General features: G+C 53.1%; 1 protein-coding gene across 1 annotated transcript; it reads left to right on the forward strand.

Annotated features, from left to right (window-relative positions):
* The first annotated feature begins 12,681 nt into the window (after positions 1-12,681).
* LOC308531152 (uncharacterized protein) lies at positions 12,682-17,703 on the forward strand. Its single transcript, XM_081108023.1, has 4 exons — positions 12,682-12,816; positions 14,460-14,591; positions 16,714-16,878; positions 17,135-17,703. Exons 1-4 carry the CDS (start codon positions 12,687-12,689, stop codon positions 17,287-17,289), a joined length of 582 nt encoding a protein of 193 aa, XP_080964149.1. The 5' UTR covers positions 12,682-12,686; the 3' UTR covers positions 17,290-17,703.
* Positions 17,704-17,988: the final 285 nt, after the last annotated feature.

The following is a 17,988-nucleotide window of genomic DNA, read 5'->3' on the forward strand; positions in this document are numbered from 1 at the left end:
AGGGCCGGAACAAAAGCATGGATGGAGTGTTTGTGTGAACTAATATAAATTCAAAGTAAACATCATTACATAAAAGGGTACAGTCTTTTTTTTCAATAGTTTTATTCATTTCAAAGGGCCGGATCCGGCCCGCGGGCCGTAGTTTGCCCACGGCTGAACTAGGAGGTCATGGTTTGATTCCCAGTCAGGGTACATGCCCGGGTTGCGGGCTCGATCCCCAGGAGGCCTGCAGGAGGCAGCCCATCAATGATTCTCTCTCATCATTAATGTTTCTATCTCCCTCTCCCTTCCTCTCTGAAATCAATAAAAACATATTTAAAAAAATAAAATCAGGACGATTTGGACACAAGCAGTCTGGCACTACACCCATGCTCATAACTGCCAGCTAGGGGTTGCTGCTGGCGGCGGGTGGGGTGACAAGTACTGCGGGCTAGAAGCGCTCAGCCTCTTCCCACCCCTCCTCCACCAGCCTGCCTCGCCTCGCCTCTCTCTGGCTCATGGGCATGAGGTGACTTGGGGAGAAGAGGGATCCAGAGAAGAAAAACATTGCAGAGTCTGTGCAAAGAAGAACAGTTTCCCTGCCTCTAGCTCAGGCTCAACCAGAGCAGAAATAATCATCACGATTCAAGGGCTGATGTTACTAATATACAAAGAGCTCCTCTTAGGGGTTGAATTATGCTCCCTTGTGGAGAGAGAGAGAGAAAGAGAGAGAGAGAGAGAGAGAGAGAGAGAGAGAGAGAGAGAGAGAGAGAGAGAGTTAGTTGAAGTCCTGGCCTCCAGTACTCAGAATGTGACCTTATTTAGAAATAGGGTTGTTGCCCACGTAGTTAGTTAAGATGAGCTCATAATGGGGTAGGGCGGGCCCTCATCCAATGGGACTGGTGTCCTTTTTTTAAAAAAAAAATTTTTTTTTATTGATTTCAGAGAGGAAAGGAGAGGGAGCGAGAGATAGAAACATTGATGATGAGACAGAATCATGGATTGGCTGCCTCCTGCATGCCCCACACTGGGGATCGAGCCCACAACCTGGGCATGTGCCCTTGACTGGAACCGAACCTGGGACCCCTCAGTCCGCAGGCCGGCACTCCATCCACTGAGCCATACCAGCTAGGGAGACTAGTGTCCTTTATAGGAGACGACCCTGTGAAGACAGAGACATGGAAGAGGCCATGTGAAAAGCAGAGATTGAAAGCAGAGACTGGAGTTAGGCAGCTGCAAGCCAAGGGATGCCAAAGACTGCCGGCAAACCACCAGAGCCAGCCCGGGTCCTCAGAGAGAGCGCCGTCCTGCTGACACCTTGATTTCGGACTCCAGCTTCCGATTGCGAGACAATACATTTCTGTTGTTTTGAGCCACCCAGTTTGTGACACTGTTGCAGCAGCCTCACACAACTCACACAGCTGCTGTGACTCAATAGAAAAATTAGCAAAGGACAGAAGAGGAAGAACACGGGACTCTTCTAAAAGCGGCACTAAAATCCCATGTGCAGCCTAGCTAGTTTGGCTCAGTAGATAGAGCGTGGACCTGCGGACTGAAGGGTCCGAGGTTCGATTCCGGTCACGGGCACATGTCCGGGTTGTGGTCTCAATCCCCAGTAGGGGGCGTGCAGGAGGCAGCCGATCAATGATTCTCTCATCATTGATGTTTCTATCTCTCTCTCCCTCTCCCTTCCTCTCTGAAATCAATAAAGAAATATATATATATTTTAAAAGTAACTTTCTTATATATATATCCTATCTAATAATAGAGAAACATGGTAATTAGCCGTACCTCTGCTACCCTTCCCATAGGCTAATCAGCAGGATATGCAAATTAACTGCCAACCAAGATGGCGGCCGGCAGTCAGGAAACTTGAAGCGAACAGGAGGCTTGTTTGCTTCAGTGATGGAGGAAGCTAACGTTCCCTGCCTGCCTTGCCGGCCTCTGAGCTTGCAGTTTAAGAAACATTGTTACAAATATAGAAGCTAAACAAAACCCCAGAAACCTGCTTTCAGCCAGCCAGGCTTCAGCCAGCAGGACCACAACATTGTTTCAATTATAGAACAAACGCAGATCCCTGCTTTCAGCCAGCCGGGATCTCAGAGCTGGAGTGAGCAGGACTGCAGCAGTGTTACAACTATAGAACCCAAACAAACCAGATACCTGCTTTCAGCAGCCGAGGCCTCAGAGCTGGAGCCAAGCCTCAGAGCTAAAGTTGGCCCAGAATAAAAAAGAAAAGAAAAAAAGGACAGGTTGGGAGCTTCAGTCACCCACCAGCCTGAAAACGGCCCTTAGCCCCTCACCCAGACTGGCCAGGCACCCCAGTGGGGACCCCCACCCTGATCCAGGACACCCTTCAGGGCAAACCAGCCGGCCCCCAACCATGCACCAGGCCTCTATCCTATATAGTAAAAGGGTAATATGCCTCCCAGCACCGGGATCAGCAGAGCTTCGAGGCCTCCTGGCCCCTGGAGCAGCATGACAGGGGGCAGCGACCAAACCCCCTGATCACCCTGCGGCTCTGTGTGTGACAGGGAGCGGGGCCACAACCTCCCTATCCGCCCTGCTCTGTTCGTGACAGGGGAAGGCGCCCCAACCCCCTGATCAGCCCTGCTCTGTGCCTGATAGGGGGGAGCTTCCCAACCTCCTGATTGCCCTGCAGCTCTGTGTGTGACAGGGTGTGGCGCCCCAACCCCCCTCACCCCCCCAATGGGCCCTGCTCTGTGTGTGATGGAGTAGAGCCATAACCTCCCCATCAGCCCTGCCCTGAGTGTGACAGTGGCGGTGCCCCAACCTCCTGATCCGCCCTGCTCTGTGGGTGATAGAGGGCGGTGTCCCAACCCCCTGATCCGCCCTGCTCTGTGGGTGATAGAGGGCGGCGCCCCAACCCCCTGATCCACCCTGTTCTGTGTGTGAAAGGAGGCAGTGCCCCACTCCCCTATCAGCCCTACTCTGTGAGTGACAGGGGGCAGCGCCCCAACCCCCTGATTGGCCCTGCTCTGTGCGTGACAGGGGGCAGCGCCCCAACCCCCTGATGGGCCCTGCTCTGTGCGTGACAGGGGGTGGCACTGCAACCTCCCTATCGACCCTGCCTTGAGTGTGACAGGGGGCGGTGCCCCAACCCCCCAATCGGCCCTGCTCTGAGCCCGACCAGGGATTGGGCCTGCCCTCTGCCACCCAGGAGCAGGCCTAAGCCAGCAGGTCGTTATCTCCTGAGGGGTCCCAGACTGCAAGAGGGCACAGGCCGGGCTGAGGGACCCGCCTCCCCCCGAGTGCACAAATTTTTGCGCACCGGGCCTCTAGTATATATATAATAAAATAAGATCCCATGTGCATCAGTGTAGCTCTTGCTGTGCTGTACCACCCCAGCCTTTAGGGACTTAAAAACAGCAAACATGCCTCCAGGTTCTGTGGGCTGGCTGGGCCCAGGATGGCCTCGGTGGCCTCACTCAGAAGTCCTCAACTGGGCTGGCTGGCATGCCCCAGCCTCAATCCGAATGTGTTCCCGTCCTGCAGGAGGCAGGTTCAAACACACGGTGGCTAAGGCAGGCTCATGCACACGATGGCTAAAGGGTTCCCGGCAGCAAGATATTTGGAACAAAAGCTGCACATGTCCACGTCTGAGGCTCAGATGCATGCAACATCACTTCTGCTGCGTTCCATTGGTCAGAGCAAGTCCTGAGACCGGCTCAGAGTTGAGGAGGGGAAATAAACCCCATTTTTTGGAGGAAGGAGCCGCATAGAATTCATGGCCATTTGCATCCTCCCATGCCCCTTTCACCTACAGATTGGCAAAAAGGAAATAGTTTGATGATGCCCTGGCCGGGTGGCTCAGTCAGTAAGCATTGTCCCCTACACCAAAAGGTTTCAGGTTCGATCCCTGGGCGCGTGCAGGAGGCAATGATCAATCTCTCTCTCTCTCTCTCTCTCTCTCTCTCTCTCTCTCTCTCTTTCCCTTCCTCTCTCTAAAATCAATACAAACATATTCTTCGGTGAGGATTAAAACAAAAAACAAAACACAGTTTGATGGTACCCGGAGTCGGCCAGTCTGTGGGGAGACAGACACTGCCCTTCACCGTTGGGTTGTCAGTTGGTACAACCCATGGAGGGTCGTTTCGCAACTGCTCTCATAATCACAAATGTAGCAAAACCTTTGGATATAGCAAAACCACTTACCACTCGGCGGGGGGGGGGGGGGGGGGGGGGCGCGTGCACCTCTGAAATGCTATGAGCACAAAATTCTTCATTGCAACACAGATTGTAATACTAAGTGGTGGGAAACTAGCTAACTGAACAAGAGGCCCATCTATCCACTGGAAAAAAGCAAGAGGAAATGATGCAACACTATGCAAACCAGGTTACATTATTGTCAAGGGAAAACATCTAGGGGCACAGCAGTGCGCAGCGTCCACTGTGGCTTGTGTGTAAAAGGGGGTGCACGTGCCCCTATTTGCTTATAGATGCAGCAAGCAACGCCTCTGCGGTCCCCTTGCCTCCCGGTTTCCAATTAAGGGCAGGGAAGCGTCCCTTGCCTGCCTCCCGTCCTTCACGCTCTTTACCCCGCAAGCCTCCTGTTTGTGCAGACCGCGGCCTGTTTACCAGCCCGAGTTATCAGCCAGCCTTTCAGGAGGCTGGGTTCTCCCAGTCACGGTAGCACCTGGAGCTGCTCCCTCCCCGCCCCAACTCCAGACTCCAGCTTGGGGGACCTGCTCTTCCTTCTTCCCACTCCTCCTGGACCCAGGGCTCACCTGGGAGGAGGTGGGCCTTCTCCCCAAACTTCTCCCTGTCACAGCCCCTCCCACCCCAGGAGAAGCCACCCCCAGGCTCTTATCTTCTCCCCTTAGGGTTGGCCCCTTCCAAAGCACGCTGCTCCTCGACTGTACACACTGACTGGGCCCCTGCCCTGGAGCCTGGGAAGCGTGACAGGCCTGGGCGTCACTTGGCCTGGTCCTGCCACTCGCGAGGGATCTCTCCCCCGAGCCAGGGGAGGGGTCCGCCCAGCTTGCAGTGCCCGCTGCTGGGTAGTGAGGATGGCACGGGCACCTGTGTTCTCAGAGATCTACCACATCAGCTCACTGAATCCTCACAGCCCTTAGACGTGGGGCCCCCTACTCGCCCTGCTTGACAAATGGGGAAACTGAGGCTGCAGGTGCTGAAAGGCCTGCCCACGGCTGTCCAGCTTGAAGTGGCAGAGCTGAACCCAGGCCTTGTGGCTCCGGGTGGTTTGAAGCCTGAGCATCATTAGCACGGACCCCCCAACAGGAACTGCCGATCCTGGGGTGAACACAATGAGGCCCCAGTTACATCTCAAAGGAGAGGAGGTGCCGGGAGGGGACTCACAGATCAGGAAGGGGTGCCTGACGGAGACCATGCATGGGGCTGGGAACGCCCTGTGGTGGAGAGCGACCTCATTCCCACTGGGCCTTTGCACAAATCGAGGCTGGCCAGCCAGAGGCAGGGAGAGGCAGCAGCGCAATGCAGGCCTCATGGGGGTGAGCGGGCGGAGGGGAGGGGGGCTGTCTTTCCTCTCCTCTCTCGGTGAAGCCCAGTGGTCAAGTCATAGAGCAGTGACGGCGAACCTATGAACTCATTTTTTTTTTTGGTTGGTTTTTCTTTGTTAAATGGCATTTAAATATATACAATAAATATCAAAAATATAAGTCTTTGTTTTACTGTGGTTGCAAATATCAAAAAAATTTTATATGTGACACGGCACCAGGGTTCAGTTAGGGTTTTTCAAAATGCTGACACGCCGAGCTCAGAAAGTTCGCCGTCGCCGCCATAGAGGCCTGGCTTCGAATTCCGGCTGAGTCAGCATCCTCATTTGTGGCCCTGGACAGTGAGCCTTGTTTTCCTTTTCTGTGCAACGGGGAACCAGGGCTGATTTCAGCTGTACCAGGCGGTAAAATATTGAGCTACTTCCAGATTTGGTTGGTGAAAAGGGGCTACCCAAGGCCCCCCACCCCCTACCTTACCATAGCACGTCAGGGTTCCTCCAGCACCCCATGCTCCAGCTACTAAAAGGGAAACTCCAGGTGAGTGGAGGCTTCCAGGATGCTTCCCAGCACGCCGGCCGAGTCGTTACTGCTGCGGGGCCTGGCTGATGCTGACTGATGGGAAGATATTTTGAATATCTCTCCCGGGTTTGATGATAGCGCACGTAAGACGGCTGTAAGGAGTCAGTGAGCCAACGTCTCTCTGGACTGACCAGGCAAACCTGTTAATAATAGTAATAATAACAACAACAACAACAACAACACTCATTCTCCTTCTTTGGCTTCACTGAGTAGCCCGGGGATTCTCCCAAGGGCCTCTTAGAACTCAGTTTCCCCATCTCCATGCTCCCTAAGCCCCTCCCCACCAGGTGACCCCATGGGCCAGGATGGTGGGTGGGGGCTGCTGCTATCTCCCCAGCCTGTTTGCTTTCCCTGCTCATGAGCCGCCACCCCAGCCAAGGACCCTGAATAAAAGGCCAGGGCACCCTGTCCTGCTTCCTCCTCTCCGGCCTGGACCATGCTCCGGCTCCTCCCTGCGCTGGCGCTCCTAGGGGCGCTGGCTGCCCCCGCAGGTAGGCGCACTGTGTGGGGTCCCAGGGAGAGCAGGGGAGGCCCACCATCACGGGGGGAGGTGGGGGGTGGATTCTGAGTCTGAGCCCCAGCTCCCTCCACCTCCCCTTGTTGTCTCCCAGAGGCAGCGGAAGGGAGGGCGCAGACTTGGTTCTGGAGCCAGGATGCCTGGGTTCAAATCCTGCCTCTGACACTTCTTAGCTGTGACCTTGGGCGCAAGCCTCTTAACCTCTCTGTGCTTCAGGTCCCAGCTATGAGATGAGGGTGACAGCGACCCTGCCTCGGAGGGCTGTTGGGGGCATTCATTGAATTGATACGTTTGAGGACATTTTTAAGAGCTTAGAACGGTATCGGGCCATCCGGAGCCCTGTCTGAAGGGGCGCTCTCGTTATATCAGGAGGAATTATTACTCGTCCCTTCCCTTGCCTTTTGGTTCTGACTGTGCCACCAGTGGCCGGGCTGGGACTGAAGCAGCCCGGACCCCACGGTGCGATGCTGGGTGATCTTGGGTGAGGCTGTAAGTCGTCTGGCTTCAGGTCCCTCCTCTCTGAGAGGGAGGTGTGAGACAGGGGCGGTGTTTTCCGGCTGTGCTTCCTAGAGCCTTGAAGCTTCTGGGAAAAAGAAAAAGAAACGCTTCTTAGAAGAGCCTCAGGGCCTCCCCGAGGTCGAGGAGACTGGCTGCGGGCGCGGCTCAGTGGTGTTGCATCGACTATGAACAAGGACTTCACGGTTCCATCCCTGGGCAGGGCACTCGCCCGGGTTGCGGGCTGCATCTCCAGTGTGGGGCGTGCAGGAGGCAGCCGGTCAACGATTCTCTCTCATCACTGATGTTTCTCCCTCTCCCTTCCTCTTGGAAATCAATCAAAATATATATATATATTTAAAAGGAATGAGGCTGACTGGACAGAGGCGATTCTCCCCAGCCCAGCCTAAGAGGAGAATTCCACTCTTACATGTTCCCTTCTGGGCTTTCGAGGGAGGTGCTATTCAGGGAAAGGGTTCCGCGGGCAGAGCCGGTGGGTTGGAGGGAGACGCCAGCAGCTCCAGCTTGGCAGCGCTGACTCCCACCTCCACGCCTTGCCCACGCTCGTCCACCCCCACCCCCAAGCCTTCTGCACCTCCAGGGAGATGTTCCTTCATCTTCTCCCAAAGCCCTACCCCCTCCCACCCAGCCTTAGTCCTTGGTCGTGTGTGTGTGTGTGTGTGTGTGTGTGTGTGTGTGTGTTCTTCCTCCTCTCTCCCCTCAAATAGCAGGTCTGAGGCCTGATCACCCCTTTCTCCCCACAGGGACCTCCGTGATGTGTCCAGCCTGCTCTTTGCCAGGAAACTGTAGAGAGGCCATTTGTCCTCCGGCCAAGGACTCCTGCTTGTTCCGCCAGATGCAGCTGGGTAGAGACCGAACGGGGCTGGGCAGAGAGGATGGGCAACGTGGGTGGGCAGGGGTCGGAGGGGAGAGTCATGGGTGAGCCACCCTGAGACCGGAGGCTCCAAACTTTGCCTCATAGCTCAGCTCAGTACTGTTGGGGGGCGGGCAGGGGTGGCCTCAACACCAGTTGAGGTCCCAGACTGACCTCTGGGAGGGCTTGGGCATCTCTAATCTCCCCTCCTCAACCTCTATCCTTAGAGAATGGGACTCTCATCAAGAACGGGTCGTGTGTGGCCCCAAAGGAATGCCCAGAAGGTGTCTACGCCCTGACCTATGCCCCCAACTCGAGTCTCAGCACAGCCTGTTGTGACAACAACTGCAGCAGGGTTGCACGACCAGGTTTGTCACACAGCTGGGTGGAGTGTCACGGGAACCTGGCCTCCGTTTCAAGCGCTGCCTGGCTAGTCAGAGCAAGGAAAACCTCAGGCTTCTTATCTGGAAAATGGGTGTGAACTAAGCTTTGCAAAGGCTGCCTCCACCACAAAGCTGGCATGGAGCAGGCACTCCATAAGTTGTAGCTGTGCTTGTTGAGTCATTGGGGGGCTGGAGAGAAGCCCCAGACTCTTAGTTCTCCTGAGAGGGGCTCCCCTGAGGGCGAGTTGAGCAGAAGAAGCAACATTATGGGTGGTCGCAGGCCCAGGTAGGGCGAGCCAGCGAGGTGCCGGGTGTGCACCATTTAAGGACGTGTTCACGCTCTGCCCGCCTATGACCGACAGTGAGCACCTTGCTGGCCTCACTCTAGACCTGGCCCTGAGTGGTGATAAGATTGCTTTTTGTGGCTGGTAATTTCTTCCAAGAAGGAATTTGCATTAGGCTGGGGTAGCAATGGAGACACTTGGGGCTACTGGCCATCCTTTCAATAGACTGGGGTGCCCCTCCTCCTAAACTGTGTACCTCAATCAAAAACATCCGAGTCCAAGTCGAGAGGGGGGCATGCCATTCAGCATATAAAACATCATGCCTTGGCCGGTGAACACTGGAGGGTCTCGAGTTTGATTCTTGGTCAAGACGTGTACCTGGGTCGCAGGTTCGATCCCTGGCCCAGTCAGGGAGCATGCAGGAGGCAACCAATCGATGTGTCTCTCTCACATTGATGTTTCTTTCTCTTTTCCTCTCTCTCTCTCTCTCTCTCTCTCTCTCTCTCTCTCTCTCTCTCTTCCCCTCTCTCCCTCCTTTCCACTCTCTCTAAAAAGCAATGGAAAAAAATGCTCAGGTGAGGATTAACAACAACAACAAAGAATATAAAATGTCAGTTTTTTTAAAAATATATTTTTATTGATTTTAGAGAGGGAGAGAGAGATAGGAACATCAATGATGAGAATCACTGATCAGTTGCCTCCTACAGGCCCCCTACTGGGGATCAAGCACACAACCTGGGCATGTGCCCTTAACCAGAATCAAACCTGGGACCCTTCAGTCTTCAGGCCGACGCTCTATCCACTGAGTCAAACCGGCTAGAGCTAAAATGGCAGTCTTGATGGAAACTGCTTTGAACAAAACTACTATGAGTAGAGAAGGATCAAAGGGACTACCTCAAAATACTCAACTAATTGTCTTTTTTAATCCTCACCTGAGGATATGTTTTCATTTATTCTAGAGAGAGAGGAAGGGGTAGAGAGAGAGAAACATTGATATGAGAGAGAAACATCGGTCGGCTGCCTCCTGTGCCCACCCCGACTGGGGATCAAACTGGCAACCTGGGTATGTGCCCTGACTGGATCAAACCTGCAGCCTTTTTGGTGCACAAGACGACGCTCAACCAACTGAGCCACCCTGCCAGGGCTCGGGTAACTGTCTCTTGGTAGAGGATCAACAGCAGCGCCGGCCAGTAAAATAGAATGTTATCTGTGTATGTAATGAAAGCTTTTCCAGGAGCCAAATCAAAAAGCTACAAAGAGCCCAACCAGATGGCTCAGTTGGTTGAGCGCTGTCCCCGATGGGGCACAAACCTGTGTTGTGGTTTGATCTCCGGTCGGGCCCGTACGGAGTGCAGCCAATGGATGTTTTTTCTCTCACATCGATGTTTCTCTCTCTCTCTCTCTCTCTCTCTAAGCTTGTCCTCAGGTGAGGATTTAAAAAAATTTACAAAGAAAAGGGTGAAATCAATTTTAATAATATGTTTTATTTAATGTAACACACCTGGAACATTTCAACACATATATAGTCAATCCAATATTATTCATGAAAAATGTTACATTCTTTTTTCACACTAAGCCTCTGAAATGAGGGTGTGTCTCACACTCACAGCACATCCCTAGAGGAACCAGCCACCTTTCACGTGCTCAGCAGCCACGCATGGACAGTGGCCATGAAGGAGCCAGCGCTGTTCATAGTTATGGTGCTTTTTTCGTCTCCTTTTCAATACTCGCCAGTATTTCAATATAAACCCACATTAAAATGCCTCGTGACTTAGTTTCGACTCATGAAAAGTATGCTCGAACAGCTTCCTCTTAAAATGTCTGAGATCTCTAAGAAAGCTCTGAAAATTGGTCAGATGGTGGAGAAGCTGGAAGCCACAGTCCCACCCCCCAGTCCCACTCCACTCTTTTGCAGAATACCACGAGATCTTAACACCGGAAATAACAGGATCATTTTTAATCGCTTTTGGAATTTGAGGTCTTTGAGGGAAGGCCAGTGCTGTGTCTCCAGAGCAGGGCCTGGTACACAGTAGGCACTCAAGAAATGTTTGTGGAATGAATCAAGGGCCCTTAGGGTCCAGCACGAAGGCTCATTTCGGACAAGTGAACAGTGTGGGGCCAGCCCCGCCCACAGCTCTGTTTGCTGTTCCTCGGAATAAGTCCTTAGGGGCCGGAGGGAGATGACTAAAGTCAGCTGGCCCCACTTTGGAGGAGAATGTTCTGGGCCGTGGTGGGTGGAGGCAGCAAGAACAGAGGCTGGTGGACGTGTTCCTTGGCCCCCATCCCACCCTGACTATACCCACTCCCACCAGAGGAAGCCCGGCCCAACGGGGTGAAGTGTCACTACTGCTCTGGGGATAGGTCAGCCCCGTGTGACTCCCTGTCGGTCACGAACTGCACCGGACACCAGACTGCGTGTGTCACCCTCAAAGGCACCTGGAATCGAGGTAAGGGCTCCCTTAGGAGGTCATTTGCACGGGGAGCCTGCCTCCTGCCTGCGCAAGTAAGTGTTGAGGTCCATTTGCATGCGTGTGCTGGTTATTATTGCTAATTAACAAATCCTTGGCAAATGCAGTGGCTTAAAAACAACCACCACCGTTTTATGCACGCTTATGGTTTCCGTGGGTTGGAAATTCACGAAGGGTTCAGCTGGACAGTTCTGGGGCTCTCACGTGGTTGCAGTCAGAAGGTGGCTGGAGGGCAACTGCAGGACGGAGGGGCCTTTCCATGCGGTCTCGCCACATGGGTTAGCTTGGGCTTCCTTACATCATGGCTGCCATCCTCTCTACATGGTGGCTGCAGACTTCGAGAACAAGTATTCCAGCAAACAGTGGCAGCTGCATGGTCTTTGTCAGCCTAGCTTTGGAAGTCACACCAGGCCCCTTCTGTCATGCGTTACCGGTTGAACCGGCCACGAAGGTCCATCTGGTTTAAAAGGAGGAGGCCTAGACCCTCACCTCTTGATGTTTCAGAGAATTTTCGGAGGTATTTTAAAATCCCCACTTTTTGCAAATGGTTGGAGCAGGGGCTTTTGGAGCAAAAGGCTTAGACTAGGCTGGCCAGAGGATACACTAACTGTGAAGCCAACCAAGTGACAGAGAGAAGTGGCCTGGGCTCCTACTCCTGACAGCATAGTGGACGAGACCCTTCAAAGGGCCTTCTTGCTATAAACAGTGGCATACTGGAGGGGGGCGGGCAGCGGGAGCAGGAGTGGTGGGCGTGGCCCACCCTGGCTGGAGGAGTATTTCATCACTGCCATTGTTTAGAAGTGCCGGTATATGGTGATAATAAAAAGCAGATTGACTTTTAGTCAGCTTTATTATTGTTTCTAAATGCTTTACAGACAATACACTTCCTTATGGCCCGTTGCCAGGACAGATGCTCCCACTACCATCTCCCTTGGTATGCCACTAATTACAGATGAACTGGATGCTGTACAAAGAATATTTCCCATGCTTTTGGGGGAATTTCCAAGGGTCTTCAAACAAAATAGTAATGTTAACAGAAATCAGGACAGGAGCAGTGAACAGAAGTGGAACTGGGAGGGGATGTCTGCTCTGGGTGCCGGGCTCTTAGGTTAGCGCTGTAGCTGGGGAGCTGACCCTTAGGGTCCCGTATATGCCAGGGACCTTGGAAGGAGGCTGAAGTGATCCCAGGTGGGTAGCACTTCCCAGCTCTCAGGATAAGCTAAAGGTAGTCCTCTCTGGAGGAAAGCCGCCAGGGCTTCCACAGATCAACACCAACCCAGTGTGAGCTCACAATCAGAGCCCACGAGAGGCACAAGGAAAGAAGCCACCATGAGCGAGGCAGAAGCAATGAACAGCACAGGCAGACCCACTAGGAACCCACCATCGTAGTTCCCAGCTCCAGAACAGAACTGTAGGTGATGTATATGAAGGAACAAAGCTAGAATCGCAGAAAAAAGCAGCAGCAAGAGGCTGTAAGACGTGACCAGGGATGTTTGAAAACGAACCGTATAGAACTATCAGGAGAGACAGAGAGAGACAGACATCAAGGTGGGAGGCTCAGGCTCTGAGTCCCCCTGACGCGCCCTCTATTTCTGCAGGGGGCCCCCCAATGCTCAAGGGCTGTGCCACACCAGCGCTGTGCAACCTGCCTGTGAACAGCACCCTGGGCCCCGAAGCATTTGGATTCCATCTCACAGCCCGGCCTGAATGCTACCATGAGGCTCCTCCCACCCAGCCAGGTGCTTCCAACCTTGACCCTCTCTGCCCTCTCTGGATCCCACTTGCCCTTCCCAATTCTGTGTGTGCCCAGGGTATCCCCTCCCTCTTACTCTAATGTTACCATCATACACACACACACACACACCCCACACACACACTTGCGCACACACACACACGCACACACCACCTGACATACCAGAAGCAGAAAATCCCATTGGCACAGAGCCACACATCCTCAAACACCCACATTTATATTCTGGTACCCCAAACAGCCCTAGAGAGGAGCACGCCTTTCTAACCATGAGCGTCCTGTCCCGTAAGTGCGGTTAGAGCTCTAACTCGGTTTAAAGAAAACATCTGAGGTCTCTTCCTTCCTGTTTTCACTTTCTTGCTTGGGAAGGAAGACGTTTGCCACCTGTCTCCCTTTGGCTTCACACAGAACCCTGCCGTAGTTTTATTCTTCCAGAAGAGAGACGCTCCCTGAGGTAGTGCTCACCAGGCCACAGCTCCCTAAGTGAGGCATCTGGCAGAAGGCAGGCCTTTTGCAGACGAGGGAGGAACTTTCCGGACTTGGGTGGGGCCGCATGTCTTCAGCTCCGGGCACAGGGGATGCCTTTGCTGGAAACCACAGGGCAAGGACGGTTCTGTGAGGCAGACGATCTCTCTGCTGAGTCTGCAGGCAAAAGGGGAACACTCTTCCTTTCGCTTCCTCAGATTCCCAGTTGCTAGGAGTTTTACTTTCCAAAACCAAGCAGCGAATTAAAGTACTGATCACAATGGGGAGGGGAGCTCAAAATTTACGACATGGAAAGGAAAAGGGGAAGAGAGGATTGCTGCACTGGAAAGTGGGCCACCGCATCTTTGCATATGCAATTCCTATGGACATATCTCCACGCGGGGGCACATCGGTTGTCAGGCCCAGACCCATACACGTGGGCTGGGAAAGGGACAGTACAAACATGCAAATATATAAAAGCACAAAATAGCCCCAGCTGATTTGGCTCAGTGGATAGAGCGTTGGCCTGCGGACTGAAAGGTCCCAGGTTCGATTCAGGTCAGGGCCTATGCCTGGGTTGTGGGCTCCATCCAGCATGATTCTCTTTCATCCTTGAAGTTTCTATCTCTCTGTCCCTTTCCCTCCTCTCTGAAATCAATAAAAACATTAAAAAAATAAAAGCACAAAATATCCACAGATAGGTGGAAACAGGCAAACATCCACAAACGTTTGCGTCTGTGTGCTAGCATATATTTCCAAGCACCCCACGCCTCGCTGGACACACAGACACACAGACACACAGACACACACACACCCAGCCTTACACACATGCACATAAAAACGTGCTCTCTTCACACAGGTACACACATGCACACCTGCTCCCACAGGGGCCCATGGAGACGCACACCCAAACACCCCCATCCTCCCACAGACAGTTCCAGAACACACAGAGTTCAGCATGGACACCACAGCCATGCGTGCACAGAGAGACGCCTGCACGCTGCTACACACAAACTGCGTCATGGCAGAAGTGCACACACACGGTGTAGTTACACAATCCCAGGCACATACCGAGGTGCTGAGAAATGTGTGTGTGCACATGCACAAACACACAGACACACACACACACATGTTGTCCTCCAGCAGCTCATCTTCCTCTCTCCCCAGGTACCCGAGCAACTTCGACCCACAGCAAGGCCAAGGCCACCACCTGTTTCACCTGCTCCGACAGCAACCATTGCCACCCTTTCTCCTGCCCCGCAGAGAGGAGCTACTGCCTTCAGACGGCCGGCATCCTGGGTGAGCGCCCCTGGGAGGGGCTGGGAAGGGGAGGCAGACGGGGGCCTGGGGCACAGCCAGGCCTCGCCTTGCCCTCCGGGCCTGCTGCCTTGACTGCAGTCACAGCCGCCTTTTCCTGCCCATGGAGGACAGAGGCTGGTAGCAGCGGAGGATGTGAGTTTAAAATCTGATGCCACATTTGTTTGGCTATTTATTGCTGAATAATAAATCAACTCCTAACACAGTGGCTCGACGAACAAAACAGAAACAAACTCGGAGAGCCAGGGAACACATTGGTGGTTGTCAGACAGGAGGGAGGCGGGGGGCTGGGGGACAAAGGCGAAGGGATTAAGAAGTACCCATTGCCGGTCATTAAAATAGTGGTGGGGATGGGAAGTACAGCAGAGGGAATGTGGTCACTAACACGGTAAGGACTCTTACGGTGTCGGGTGCTACTTACTCACTGAGGTGATCACCTGTAAGGTACACACCTGTCCAATCACCATGCTGTACACCTGGAAAGAATATAATGCTGCATGCCAAGCGTAATAGAAAAATAGTTCGGTCCTGGGTTTCGGCACAAAAAAAAAAAAAAAAGGAAAGAGACAACAAACAGACAAAAGTAGTGACTTAACCATAAAAGGACAAGTACTATCTGATTTCACTTATACGAGGATCTAGACTAGTCAAACCAGGGAAACAGAAAGTAGAATGCTGGGGGGAGAGGGGAATGGGGCACTGCTATTTGATGGGTAAAGCGTTTTAATTTTGCCAAATGAAGTCGTTCTAGAGATCTGTTTCACAATATTGATGCAGGTAACACTACTAAACTGTACACGTAAAATGGGTAAGACTGTAAATTCTATATTACGTGTTTGTTTGTTTTTTAATCACAATTTAAAAAAAAAAAACTTCATGGCGTAAAACAATGGTTTATTATTTCCCACCATTCCGTGGGCTGCCAGGCCCGGCTGGGCAGCTCCGCTCCAGGGAGTGCAGGCTGAGGTCATGTATGTGGCTGCATTCAGCCGGGAACTCAACTGGGGCTGGAGCGTTTGCTTCAGCCTCTCCCCTTCCCCCTCTCACCAGCCTCCCTCCACGTGGCCCCTCATCAGTCTGTAGCCTCGTTGAGCTTCCTTACAGTATGGTGTCTGGCTTCCAAGAAGGAAGAAGTACAAACCAGCGTCTTCAATTTATTTTATTTTTTAATCTTCACCCAAGGATATTTTTCCCATTGATTTTTTAGAAAGAGTGGAAGGGAGAGAGAGAGAGAGAGAGAGAGAGAGAGAGAGAGAGAGAGAGAGAGAGAGAGGTGAGAGAGACGCATCGATTGGTTGCCTACTGAACACACCCCATCCGGGGCCAGGTATTGAACCTGTAACTCAGGCATGCGCCCTTGACCAGGAATCAAACTTGAGACCCTTCGGGTAGTGGGCTGATGCTCCAGCCACACCGGCCAGGGCTATCTGGCTGCTTCTTAAGATTAAGCCCAGAGCAGGCACAGTGTCGCCTCTGCCACAGCCTGTTGGTCAGAAGCAGCGCTGAGGCCTGCTCAGGGTTCAGGAGGGAGGAAAGAGATTGCACCTCTTGATGCAGCAGGGGTGAGGTCACGGGGCAAAAAAAGCGTGTGGGATGGGAGACACGGTGTGGCCACCTTGAAATCTACTGCAACATCCTGGGCAGGGAGCCCCCCGAGTCTCCTGTCCATCTGCCCTGCAAACGAGAAACTGGACATTTCTGTTAAGGGAAGAGGAGTTGAACTAGAAACCAGTCTTTCTTTGGTATAAATTTCAAGAGACACAGCAGTAGAATAAGCAGGAATGCCAGCGGTATCGATGGGAATAGTGAGGATGGGGACCAGGCTGGGCACCTCTGGGGTCCCCGAGAAGGTTCTGGCTAAGGGAGCGAGGTGCCCACAGGCAGGTGGCTCAGGCATCGCAGATCCAGAGCCCCCTGCTCACTGGAACCCCAAGGGGAGGAGGCGGGGAGGAAGGCTCTCTGCACCGTGTGTCTCGATGAACAACGACAGGGTTGGTGTGTATCGGGGGTGATCTCAGGCAGAGCGAATGCCGGCAGTGACACCCCTAGGGGCTTGGTGGTTGTGATTGCTCTTCCTTATAAGTCCGCTTCCAAATCTCTCCAGCCTTAGGGGAAGGTGACTCTGTCGCCTGGAGAAATGGTTCCTGCGTGGCCTCCAAGGACTGCAAATTTGACAACCCCATCTCTGCCCTGACCTACAGCATCAGCTTTGGCTTCTGGGTCAACACCACCTGCTGCCAAGGCAGCTGCCCGGAGCCCACTCTTCCGGGTACGCTGCCACCAGGAAGGAGTCAGAGGGGTGGCCGAGCGGGTGGTGGTGCCTGGAGGAGAGTTTGTCCCCGGCTGAAGAAGGCAGGGGGCGGGGCATCACTTAGCCCCTCCCCCCAATCAGGCTGCCCTAAGGCGCTGACCCTGCTCAGTGGGAAAGGCCGGGACAGTCGTCCCCGTGGTAGAGCCTATGAGTGCAGGGCGGGCCTGAGAGGTCCCGAGAGTCCGCCCGCTGACCGCCACCCTCCTCTATGCAGCGACGCTGCCGGCCTCGCGCACCCTGAGCAAGTTCCTGTGCCCCACATGTGCCGACGGCCACCTGGGGCCCTGCCACTCCTCCCTGTACATGCAGTGTCCCCGTGGGGAGACCACGTGTGTCCAGCTGGACCTGGTGTCTGAAGAAGGTGCGTGAGTGAGCCTGAGTGTGGGGCCCACCTCTATCGTTTACGCTGTGTGACCAAAGGTCAGCGGCTTCATCTCATTGAGACTCAGGTTTCCCTTCTGGTGAATGGGAGTAGTGGAAACACACCCCACGGGGTTTTGTGAGGAGGAAGTGAGTCCATGAGAGAGGCGGGAAAGCAGAGGGCATAACGCAGGACTCTGGGGCCAGGCTGCCTGGGGTCAAATCCCAAATCTATGCCACTCAAGAGCTGGGTGGTCTTGGGCAGGTGGCTTTGCCTCTCTGTGCCTCAATTTCCCATCTGAGAAAGAGGATAATTTTAGTCCCTAGCCCGGAGATGGCGAACCTATGACACGCGTGTCAGAGGTGACACACGAATTCATTTTTTTGGTTGATTTTTCTTTGTTAAATGGCATTTAAGTATATAAAATAAATATCAAAAATATAAGTCTTTGTTTTGCTATGGTTGCAAATATCAAAAAATTTCTCTATGTGACACGGCACCAGAGTTCAGTTAGGGTTTTTCAAAATGCTGACACGCCGAGCTCAAAAGGTTCGCCATCACTGTCCTAGTTCATAAGACTGTTGTGAAAATTAGGTAAGATGATTCATACAACTTCTAGATGGGTGTTGCCCAAAAGAAATATAATGTGAGCCATATGTATAATTTAAACTTTTCTAGTAGCCACATTTAAAAAGTACAAAGTAACA

Source organism: Myotis nattereri, assembly GCF_964212035.1.
Source record: "Myotis nattereri genome assembly, chromosome: 15".
Taxonomy (NCBI): Eukaryota; Metazoa; Chordata; class Mammalia; order Chiroptera; family Vespertilionidae; genus Myotis; species Myotis nattereri.

Excerpts from the sequence above, each read along its gene's own strand:
- LOC308531152 (XM_081108023.1), top strand. The coding sequence starts at position 12,687 with ATGCTCAAGGGCTGTGCCACACCAGCGCTGTGCAACCTGCCTGTGAAC. Across the intron at positions 12,817-14,459 it reads GGCTCCTCCCACCCAGCCAG|GTACCCGAGCAACTTCGACC; the intron begins GTGCTTCCAACC and ends CTCTCTCCCCAG. Across the intron at positions 16,879-17,134 it reads CCCGGAGCCCACTCTTCCGG|CGACGCTGCCGGCCTCGCGC; the intron begins GTACGCTGCCAC and ends TCCTCTATGCAG.